At 45.9% G+C, this 11,951-nt stretch overlaps 1 protein-coding gene across 1 annotated transcript; it reads left to right on the top strand.

Annotated features, from left to right (window-relative positions):
* The first annotated feature begins 10,138 nt into the window (after positions 1–10,138).
* CNR2 (cannabinoid receptor 2) lies at positions 10,139–11,185 on the top strand. Its single transcript, XM_063103699.1, has one exon. It carries the CDS (start codon positions 10,139–10,141, stop codon positions 11,183–11,185), a length of 1,047 nt encoding a protein of 348 aa, XP_062959769.1.
* Positions 11,186–11,951: the final 766 nt, after the last annotated feature.

The raw sequence follows: 11,951 nt of genomic DNA, 5'->3' as shown, positions 1-11,951 counted from the left end.
GCATGTCTTCAAACAACATGGCAAGGTGCCCGGCTTGAGACCCCGAACTCTGGGATCTGGTGAAGCAGGAAATGGGTAGCCTTATGCTGTTTTTAATATTTGAAAAGGCCCCCCAGAAAAAGTAGAGGTCCCCAGGAGCCAGCTGAGCAAGCAGGAGGCAGGGCAGTGTCATGGTCAGGAGCTGGGCCCAGGTTCAGATGCGCTCTGCTCTTTTGTATGACCTCAGGCAAGTCACTTCATCTCTTTGTGCCTCGGTCTCCTTGTCTGTAAAACAGAGGATGATAATAGTGCCCTCCCTGACTCACTGTGAGGATTAATTGAGTTTATGCAACCAGCTGTCATTATTAAAGTACAGTCCCCCACGGTCTCATCCTCTCCCGTGCATTTACGGGGGCGGGTTAGGTTCTGCAAGGCTGTTTCTAACTTAAGTCCTCTTGCCACAGATCCCTTGAGGGGCACTTTTCAAATGTTAAACCAGGCACGCCCTTCCTGCGGGTGTACATTCCTCCAGCCATCTTTTCCCTCCCAAATAGGTCAGTGTCCACTTTGAAAATCTTGAAGAAAGTAACCCTCCTTGAGGATTTTCACACCTGTCAGAGAGAACTCCTTCAACCAATTCATTCAACAAACATTTATTGAGCAGCTACCATGTGCCAGGCAGCTGCACTTAAGATAGAGCAGTGAACAAGACAAGCCCTTGCTCTCGCAGAGGACATTCTAATGCCCCAGCAGCTAAGGGTGGTGCTGCGGGCACTGGTTAGATAAAATGGCCCGAGGAGGAAAGACGGACAGGAGAGACCAGAAAGAGATTGCTGCCCAGAGGTAGAAGAGAGACCCCATGCCCCTCTATCTAGGCCAGCCTGCCTTCCATGGCCAGAGCCTGGCACCAGGTATATCACATGGCAGACTGGGTTTGAATTCTGACTCTGCCACTTACACGCTGGCAGACTTTGAGCGAATCTATTCTAGCTGAGGCTCGGGCTCCCCATCTAAAAGACAGTGCAAATAAGATAATCTGCCTCAAAGGCAGTTTGGAGGATAAAGAAGACAGTGCATTTCTTTGCTGCGAGAACATTTAAAATCTTCTCTTTCAGGGCCGGCCCGTGGCTCACTTGGGAGAGTGCGGTGCTGATAACACCAAGGCCACGGGTTCGGATCCTATATAGGGATGGTTGGTTCGCTCACTGGCTGAGCGTGGTGCTGACAACACCAAGTCAAGGGTTAAGATCCCCTTACCGGTCATCTTTTAAAAAAAAAAAAAAAAAAAAATTTTTTTCATTAAAAATATGCTATTTCTATAACATGTAATAGGCTTATTAAGTGAATTTTTTAAGTTCTCAGTTTTGTTTTCTAATACAGTATATATTAAAAGGTGTAACCTACATCAACAAGAGCTCTTTAGGGAGTCTGTGTAACTTTTAAGATGGTAAAGGGGTGCTGAGACCACAAAGTTTGAGAACTGCTGCTCCAGCTTTTCTGAGCTGCCTTCTCATGCCAGCTCTGTAGCAAGCTGACAAAACCCCCATCCCCTGCTCTGTGGTTAATTGCACAACTTCCAAGTTGAAAGGACCTTTCAGGATCTCATCAAAAAACCCTTCCTGGTACAGATGGGCACACTTTTTTTTTTTTTTTTTTTTTGGTGGCTGGCCACAGATGGACATACAGAGGAGGGGAACGTTTTGCCTGAGTTTACCCAGCCATCAGTTCTATACGGGACTAGAACCAAAATGCAGACAAGCCGGCAGGAGCTGACTGCTTTATCCCGGCCTGATAAATCATCAGTCAGGCTCCCTGGCACATTCTTGACTTCCTGTTCATTCAACCCCAAAACTCCTGAATGGAGACATGTCCTTCTCCCTTGGCTTTGCTGTCACCTCCCTCACCACCAGACTGGTGGGAACCAAAATAAAATCTAGGGTCAGTTAATGGTAGAAATGGAGGCATTAGTGAGTGTTTTCTTGTTTTGGGTGGCTGGCCAGTACTAGGATCCGAGCCCTTGACGTTGGTGTTATAACACCACACTCTCTCCAACTGAACTGACTGGCCAGCCAGCAAGTGCTTTAAGAAGAACAAAAAGTCAAAAAGAGATAGAAATGAGATGTGATTTGCCCCTGGGAATAAAGACAAAAGATTGTCTGTATCCATTGTCAGGGTCCCTTACCCTGGGCACAGTCAGGCATTCATTTCTGCCCCTTTACCAATCTGACCTTGTCACCACACAGGGGCACCACTTGCTGTGGATTTGGGGGCAAGTGGCTTGTCCTGCTCCGAATCTCCCTGCCTCACATTAATGACAGCCATGAGACTGCCCAGGCCTTGTAAATTGTCAAGTATGATACGAATGTGGGCTTTAGTAGTCTATTCTCTAAAAGTGAAGTCACTGAAGTATAAGATAGTCAAAAGAGGAAGAAGATTTCAAATTAATCAGTTAATTTACCAAGTATTTGCTTGGAGGTGGGGAGGAGAGAATGCAAAGCAATGGGATGGGATCCCAGGTCTTCAGAGGAAAGGATGAGACTACAGGATCCCAGTGCCCCTGGCAAGTTTCTTAACATCTCTGGGCCCCCATTGCCTCACCTATAAAATATGGCAAATAATAACAGTACCAGTCTTGCAGGGTTGTTTTGAGGTTTAAATGAGATAATCTGTAGAAAGTGCTAGTACAATGCCAAGCAGTCATCGTCATGATCCTCCAATCTTCTTTTCAGATGGCAATACTGGGACAAAAGAGAGTAAGTGGCTTCTCCATAGAGCTTACTGGTGCCAGAGCCAGGGCTCAGCCCCTGAGCACCTGATTCCTAACTTAGGACCTTTTTCTTTCCACCACATCACACAGTCTCTATAGTTCAATCAGGCAGCCACCCTACTGCCTGATTAGTTGGAAATAATTATTTAACCTGCACATCAAGAATGCAGGTACTAGTTTCCCCGTTCACAGATGAAGAAACTGTGTGAGTCCAAACAGCAGGTAGCGACCACCCAGAACCCTGGGTGCAGGGGTGAATGGTGAGTGGACCTCAGGCTTGGGATGGAATCCTTCAGCCCTACAGGGCAGACTCATGGGGACTGAGTTTCTCTGATAACTAGTAGACATTTGAGAAAGGAATTATAGAGGAGACTTTAATAATGATCCTTTGCTCCTATTCTATAAATTACAAATTCTTTCCTAAAAGGACTGGAGGTGGCTGCCTTATGAATGAGGACAGTTAAAGTAAAAGCAAAGCATTAGAAACCACTACGAGGAGCAAGAAATGAATCAGGAACAGACCTGGAATAGCCCTGGGACTGTGTCCCACATTACACTTAGCTCCTAGCTGGCTGGAAACTGAGGGGAAAGAAAGCCTGAAAGTTGATCTGAAGAGTCTGCTTTTTACCTAACAGGCATTTGTTCATTCATTCATTCAATAAGTCAATTTAAAAATACTTCAGTGCTTGCTTTGTGCCAGCTTAGGTGCTGGAAATCCCAGGAGGAGTTTATTAAAGGAATTGATTTGGGAAAGCACCTCTTCGGTAGCCCTTTCCATCTCTCCCCTAGGAGAATGTCTATGTTTGGCCTTGCGTCAATAAACTTCTCCTGGGACTTACGCTGCTGGAGAGGTTTTAAGTTCTTTCCCCCCACAGTGCCGTCTATCTCCCCTGCCAAGTCCATTTCAGGAGGGACTATCCTGGTGGTCTGTTCACAAGGTCAAGGAGCTTGGACAGTTGCCAACCTTCTGGTTCACATTCTGCTTTAGAGCTGCCGCTGTGGCTCCCACCTCTTTCCACAGGTCTGGTTCCCCAGGCCAGGAGCGCACCATGGTGAGAAACATGGTGAGACTTAGGGTGAACGATGTCTGGGATTGGTGAACCAGGTCTGTCATGGGCTTGGGATCGGGGAGCAGGAGCTCAGGGGCCATCTAGTCACCTTGCCTGGTTGGGCTGAGTCCCATCTCCATAAGGCTGCTTAGTCAGCCCTGGCCCCTCATCAGAAGACCTCCACCAATAATCAACTATGGGCCTAACATTGTGCTAAGAGGTGTTTTTTGTTGTCGGTGGTGTGAGAGGGAGCGGGACACCCAGATGACTCCAGTTCCAGACCAGATTCTACTCTCAAGATAAGAAGCTCACAGTCCAGGAAGCAAGATGCGGGATGGACACAGATAACACAGGTGGACGCCAACCCGTGTAGTAGGACTCAGCTAGTTTCGTCCAACTGGAGGGGAGGCCAGAGAATGCTTCCTGGAGGGGCGGCTTTTAATATAGCAATAGATATGAAATTGATAAGATTTGGGCAGAGGAACACAGCCTACATCCCAAAGTCCGGAAAACTTTATGGCAACTGCAGTCAAGAGCTACCTAGGACATAGGTGGCCTAGGAGAAGAAATGTGGAAGGCAGGCCCCATGACACCCTTCTATGGCTGGACACAAGGGACCAGGTCGAGATGATTACCTTGGTCTATTTCTGATAAGTCATTCTTGCAGGTCAAACAGGTTTTTTTAAAATGTGGTGGTTTGGGGCCGAACCCGTGGCGCACTCGGGAGAGTGCGGCGCTGGGAGCGCAGCGACGCTCCCGCCACGGGTTCGGATCCTATGTAGGAATGGCCGGTGCACTCACTGGCTGAGTGCCAGTCATGAAAAAGACAAAAAAAAAAAAAAAAAAGAAAAATGTAGTGGTTTGGCCTCAATGACGCTAAAGTGTCAGCTGCGAATAAGTGGGGATCTTTCTATCTGCCTTGGCTCTCAGATGAAGGTCAGGCACGATTTCAGCCTATGAACTCTGTTAAGCATTTCCTGCCTTTCATAGGGTTCCTACTGTAAGCCAGGCACAGCATCACGAATTTAGTAAACAACTATCAATTATCTGCACAACCATGTGATATAGGTAGTATTTCTCCCAGTTTAAAGATGAATGAGACGGAGCCTCAGAGAAGTGCAGCAACTTGCCCAAGATCACATCACCTATAAGTTGTAGAGCTGGATTTGAATCCATGGAGGTCTGGTTCCAAAATCTAACACTGGGATCCAACATGCTGAGTTTCCTGGAGGAGATCTTAGGAATCACTCTATCAACCCTCCTTCACTGAAGATGAGAAAAGAAATGCCCAGAGGGGAGAAGCGACCTGGCCAGAGTCATGCAGTGGCAGCACAGGAACTGGACCCTGGGCCTCCCTCCTCCTGGTCTGGGATAAAAATAATGAGTCTCACGGCATTAAATCTCAGCTTTCCACTGCAGGTTTAGTAGCCACAGGCCTGGGCTACCACCTCTGAGGAAGTCTTTAAACACAGTGGGGGTGGGGGTGGGGGCTGCCACGGTGGCAATCTTTCACTTCACACTTTCACTTCAGGTCAGAAAAACCCCCCAGTGCATCTTTTCCTGAGCAGTTTCCCAGGCCTCCACCTTCCCTTCCCAGATCTGCTCAGCATGAGTCAGAGCCCCAGGCCACAGCCCCCAGACAGCAGCCCCAGCATGGACACACTCCCTGTGGAAAGAGCAGCAGGAGGTTTCTGGGCTTTGGCATTTCTGTTAGGTGGGGGAAGAATGTGGTGAGTTGGTTCTCTTTTAATCTTACTCTGTACAGCATGAGATCACAAAATGTTTTTGCATACATCAGTGGTTCTTTATATTTGGAACTCCGCTGACATACTGATAAAAAGTATGAATCTTTCCCCTCAGAAACACACAGACATAAATTCTATACACACTTTGAAAGGATTGTCACCCCCATCACAGCCTACCGATGGGTCAGGTTAAAAAGCCATGGTGGTGGTCATCAGCGCATTTGTTTCCCAAGGAGAATGGGACAGGTATTGTTACTGTCATTTCACAGAGGAGAAAAGGAGCTCACAAAATTGAAGGGACTTGCCCGAAGTCACGTGACAAGCCATGGCAGAGGTGGAACTAGAACCACTGTTCAGTACAGCAAACAGAGTCCCCTCTGTGCTGGGCATTCACAGTCCTCGCCCTGGAAGAAGACCCCGTCTAGAAGCCAAACGTTCTGACCCCAAAAGGGATTTCTATCTGCCCAGAGGGAAGACAGACAGGGAGCTGGTTTCCTGCTTCTCTGTGCATCTGGTTGCTGTCAGATGTTGTCTTGTTGGAACTCCATCTAAATCCCTGCATTTCCTGCCCTAACCCACTTGGGACAATAACCACAGGTTGCTGGCCACGCCAGGTCCAGGGGAGGCACAAATGCCAGCCACCGCCACCCCAGCATCCCTCTTCTATGCTGGACTCTACTCGGGGAAAGCCATTCCCTGACTGGAGTGGGAAGAGTTCCTGGTAGGGGGCCAGGGCAGCAGGGGTGCAGGGAGCATCTTATCTCAGCCTCCTGAGACAGAAGCGCCCAGAGTGGGCAGTGTGGGGATGTGGAAGCTGAGAGACACTTGCACAGTGTCCCTCACTCATGACCAGGGTCGAGAGCTCGGCTGGCTCCATGTCCTGTCTCAACTCAGAGGTGACCTTGACAATACTCAGCAAGGGACATCTATCTCAGGGAAATGCCCATCCCGATTTCTCTGGGCAGGGCCATTTCTGTGCTTACAGCACAAGAGTTTTGTCTTGTGACTCAGGGGGAGTGGATTCTAGTTCCAGCTCTGCCACTAATTTGTTGGGTGACCTTAGGCAAATTACATCCCCACCCTTCCCGCTGCAGGTGTAGTAGTCACAGGCACTCGCTGGTAAAATGATGGAGTTGGATTAGATGAGATGTTTTCAAAGGATTACTGACCATTTCTCTTTTGTGCCCAATATTTATCTTTCTTTTTTTTTGGCAGCTGGCCCAGATGGGGATTCAAATGCTTAGAACTTGGTGTTACAAGGCCTCGCTCTAACTCACTGAGCTAACCGGCCAGCCTTCAATACTTTTCTTAATTGTGGTTTGTCTCCTTTTTTCTTAAGTAATCTTGTCTGAGGTTGTCTATTTTGTTATCTTTTCAAAGAACTAGCTTTGGTCTTTGTTGGTTCTTTCTATTGTCTATTGTTTTCCCTTATTAATTAATTTCTGCTCTTTTTGTTTTGTTTTGTTTTGTTTTGCAGCTGGCCAGAACAGGGATCCAAACCCTTCACCTTGGTGTTACAACACTGGCTCTAACCAACTGAGCCAACCAGCTGGCCCTCTGCTCTTCTTACTTCTATCTTCTGCCTTCTTTGGATTTATTCTGTTGTTCTTTTCCTGATTTCATGAGTTGGATGTTTAGCTCATTAGTTTTTTTTTTTTTTTTTTTTTTTTCGTATTATGAGCATCTGGGGCTATAAAATTCCCTTTCCATATCACTCAGATGCATCCCCAAATCTTACTGTGTTGCAATTTCGTAATCATTTAATACTAAGTATTTGCTATTTTTTTTCTAAGTTTTTGATCCAGGAATTATTCAGAGGTATGGTTTTAAAATTCCATACTTATGATACTTTGTAGTCATATTTTTAAAATTCTTAATTTCTAATGAATTGCAAGTGATCAGATGCAATTTAGATGGTTTGTATATTACAGATCATGTTAAATTTTTTGAAATTTACTTTTCACATAGGACTTACTTTTAATAAGTGTCCACATTTACTTCAAAACAACGTGTATTCTCTAATTATTGGGTGCTGAGTTCCATATATGACTATTAGATCAAGCTTGTTAATTGCACATTCAAATATCACATCCTTACTTATTATGTCGTCTGCTTAATCTATCAATTTCTGAGACAGGACTGTTAAAATTGCTCACTATTCAATTGAAATTAGATTCAATTCTGCAAATATTTATTGAGTACCTATTATGTACTAGACACTACTCTAAGCCCTTTTGTAATATCAGTGACCAAAACAGGAGGTCCCTGACCACATGGAGCTTATATTCTAGTGACAATAGGGACAGACAATAAACAATAAGCAATAAAACAATAGACAATAAATAACAAAACATGATAAGTAAATTACATAGGATAAATTATATGGTAGAAGGTGATAAGTGATATGGAAAAAATAAAGAATAGGTCAATGTAAGGGAACACAAAAGAGCTGGAGTTTGGAGTGAATTACAGTATTAAATGGGGTGGTCAGGGCAGGTGTTATTCAAAATGGGAAATCTGAGCAAAGACTTGAAGAAGATGAGAGACAGAGCCAAGTACCTCTCTGGGGAAAGAGTGTTCCAGGCAGAGGGAACAGCCAGTGCAAAGGCCCTGAGGCAGGAGAGAAGACTGATCACGAAGCAAAAGTGGCTAAAGAGAGTGACCAAGGGAAGCATGGCCGAAGGGAGGTCAGAGTGGTAATGGGCCCTTTTAGGCCATGGTAAGAACTTTGACTTTTACAATGAATGGAATGCGGAGCTAAGATGGGTTTGGGACAGAGGAGTAACATGATCTGACTTATATTTTAAGAAGATCACCCTGGCTGCTGTGTTGAAATTAGACTAGAAATGGGCCTGGTTAAAAGCAGGGAGCCCAGTGAGGAAGCTATTATAGTAAACAAGTAAGAGATGATGCTGGGTTTTTTAAAGCCTACAGTTAAATCAGCGTCCACCTGCTTCCTAAATAAAGCTCTCACGCTATTCATCTCTTTCTTGTCTTGCCTTATAGTCATTCACAGTCTTATTTCCATTTTGTTTTTATACTCTCCAGATTATTCTCTATTGTTACTGTTGCCTTATGGAGATGTTTGCTCCTATTTACTCATGCATTCGTCAACTTACTAGCTTGCCATTCCTTCTTGCCTTGCTTTCTTCTTTTTCATTCAGTTCTTCATGTCTCTTAACCTGTCTTTCATCCTTTTCCATCTCTTCATCTCCTCGTGAGAAACTTCTTCGGATCAATGCTTTTTAGCTGGTCTATTCTGTTCTTTAACCTATCCCTTAAGGGTTTCTTTTTTCAAGGACTTTATTTTTCACTTCCAGAAATTCTACCTGATTCTTTTTCAAATCTGCCCTGTCTCGCATTTTGTACTCATGTGTGTGTTTGTCTGTCTGTTTTTGGCAGCTGGCCATTATGGGGATCCGAGCCCTCAACCTTGGTGTTATAACACTGTGCTCTAACCAACTGAGCTAACTGGCCAGCCCTGTACTCATGTTTTTTATTCTTTATTGTTTAATAATATTAAACCTATTTTTATAAGGTATACCCAAGAATTATATTATATAAAGGTGGTTTTTTTTGTTTGTTTGTTTGTTTTTTTAAAGATGACCGGTAAGGGGATCTTAACCCTTGACTTGGTGTTGTCAGCACCACGCTCTCCCAAGTGAGCCACAGGCTGGCCCTTATATAAAGTTCTTCAAAGTGTAATTCTACTGCCTGACATTTCTACTAACTCTTGCTCATGTTTCCTGATGTATTCCATAATTTTGCATTGTGAGCTCTAATTCCATGGGCTTTTACATGTGATAACCCTGTGCAACTTATTTAGAAAGCATATCCCTCTACAGAAATGTTTAGTTTGCTTTCTAATAATGTTTAATAATGTCTCATACAATATTTAGGTGTCCTGAGTTTTTTCTTCAATATTTGGAACATATTTATGCTAAAAAATTATTTATTATCTGATACTCAAATTTAACTGCACTCATTTTATCTAGTATAAAATATTTTATCTTCTACAGTTTATCTTCATACCACTTGATGTAAAGCTGAAGTCTCATCTCCCATCCCTAAATAATTGTTAAAACTTCAGCACCTTACTTACCAAAACTGGCAGACAAAACAAAACAAGAAAACTGGTCAGTGGCAAAAAAAAAAAAAAAAAAAAGACAATGCAAAAAACAAACAAACAAACAAAAAAACCCAAAACGAAACCCTCTACCTTATCACTCCAGATTCCATTTCTTCTAGGTTTTGATTTCCTCTTGGTTTTAGACTCTTGGGGCTTTCCCTTGCTTTCAAACGAGAGCCTTAGGATTAGTCTTTTGAAAAACAAAAGGCCAAAAAGCTTACAGGTCACTTTTGCTTGTTGCACCCCGCCACATACCTCACCCTGAAGCAACCACTACAGACCTGGCTTCCACCTGAATGGAGAAAGGCAACATCCAGGGGAACAAAATATAAACTGAGTTTCCAACATATGATCTATCCACCCAGGTAAAAGTTTTTGCTTGTATCAGTTACCAAGTGAGGTCATTGTTGCACTGATTGACTCTCTTTTCTTCCTCTTCAAGACTGGTGGAAGCCAAAGGTTCCACACCATGGAGGGGTGCTGGATGATGGAGGCAGCCAATGGCTCCAAGGATGGCCTGAATTTCAATCCCATGAAGGAGTACATGATTCTGAGCGGTCCCCAAAAGATAGCTGTTGCAGTGCTGTGCACCCTTCTGGGCCTGCTGAGCGCCCTGGAGAACGTGGCCATTCTCTATCTGATCCTGGCCAACCACCGGCTCCGCAGGAAGCCCTCCTACCTGTTCATAGGCAGCTTGGCTGCAGCTGACTTCCTGGCCAGTGTGGTCTTTGCCTGCAACTTCGTAAATTTCCACGTCTTCCATGGCATGGATTCCAAGGCTGTCTTCCTGCTAAAAATTGGCAGCGTGACCATGACCTTCACAGCCTCTGTGGGCAGCCTGCTGCTGACCGCTATTGACCGCTACCTCTGTCTGTGCTACCCACCTGCATACAAAGCTCTACTTACCCGTGGGAGGGCACTGGCAGCTCTGGGCATCATGTGGGTCCTCTCAGCATTCATCTCCTACCTGCCCCTCATGGGATGGACTTGCTGTCCCAGTCTCTGCTCTCAGCTTTTCCCACTGATCCCCAATGACTATCTGCTGGGCTGGCTCCTGTTCATTGCCTTTCTCTTCTCTGGCATCATCTACACCTATGGGCACATCCTCTGGAAGGCCCATCAGCATGTAGCCAGCTTGGCTGAACACCAGGACAGGCAGGTGCCAGGAATGTCCTGGATGAGGTTGGATGTGAAGTTGGCCAAGACCCTGGCACTGGTGCTGGCTGTGCTCTTCATATGCTGGTTCCCAGTACTGGCCCTCATGGCCCACAGCCTGACCACCACGCTAAGTGACCAGATCAAGAAGGTCTTCGCCTTCTGCTCCATGCTGTGCCTTGTCAACTCCATGGTCAACCCTGTCATCTATGCCCTGCGAAGTGGGGAGATCCGCTCCTCTGCCCACCATTGCCTGGCCTGCTGGAAGAAGTGCCTGAGGGGCCTCGGGCCTGAGGGAAAAGAAGAAGCCCCAAGGTCCTCAGTCACCGAGACAGAGGCTGATGTGAAAATCACCTCGTGACCAGAATCCAGAGGTCCGTACTGTGCTGATTACTGATGAGGCCTCTTTCCCAGTTTTAAACAACCCAAGTCAGAAGTCATTGACTCCCTGGAGGAGAGAGAGCAGTCTGGCTCTCTTATCTTACTGGAACCAGCCCCAGAGGCCTGGACACATCCTTTTTTGCTGATGAGTGTTGGGACTGACCCTGGGAGGGGAGCCTAGCCATGCTTCCCTGCACATGGCCTGCTGGATAGCCGGGACCTGCAAGGAGCGGCAAGGTGGGCAGGGGGCAGAGAGCCTGGGACAGGCTCAGTAGTGTCAGGTCAGAAATGAGATGGCTCAGTGCCTGTATCCTCCAGAGACCATAGGAGCCAGAGAGAGCCTTCAGGCTCGGCAGTGAAGGACTCGGAGGAAATCTTAGAAGAAGAATGGATGGGGGCCGGCCCGTGGCTCACTCGGGAGAGTGCGGTGCTGATAACACCAAGGCCCCGGGTTCGGATCCCATATACGGATGGCCGGTTTGCTCACTGGCTGAGCATGGTGCTGACAACACCAAGTCAAGGGTTAAGATCCCCTTACCGGTCATCTATAAAAAAAAAAAAAAAAAAAAAGAAGAAGAATGGATGTTCTCCTGGGAACTCAGGGTATCGAATGGGATGGCCGGCTAGCCCTTATTCCTGCTTAATTGTCAGGGCGTCCTTGGCTCTGAAGCTATGAAAGTCCCCACCTTCAGGTCTCCCTTGCCCACTGAGAACCAAAAACTGTGATATGATGAAGATCAAGGGCA

Source organism: Cynocephalus volans, chromosome 8 (genome assembly GCF_027409185.1).
Source record: "Cynocephalus volans isolate mCynVol1 chromosome 8, mCynVol1.pri, whole genome shotgun sequence".
Lineage (NCBI taxonomy): Eukaryota > Metazoa > Chordata > Mammalia > Dermoptera > Cynocephalidae > Cynocephalus > Cynocephalus volans.
This window is presented reverse-complemented; position numbering and strand designations above follow the sequence as displayed.

Bases quoted from the DNA above. Each gene is read 5' to 3' on its own strand.
- CNR2 (XM_063103699.1), top strand. From the start codon at position 10,139: ATGGAGGGGTGCTGGATGATGGAGGCAGCCAATGGCTCCAAGGATGGC.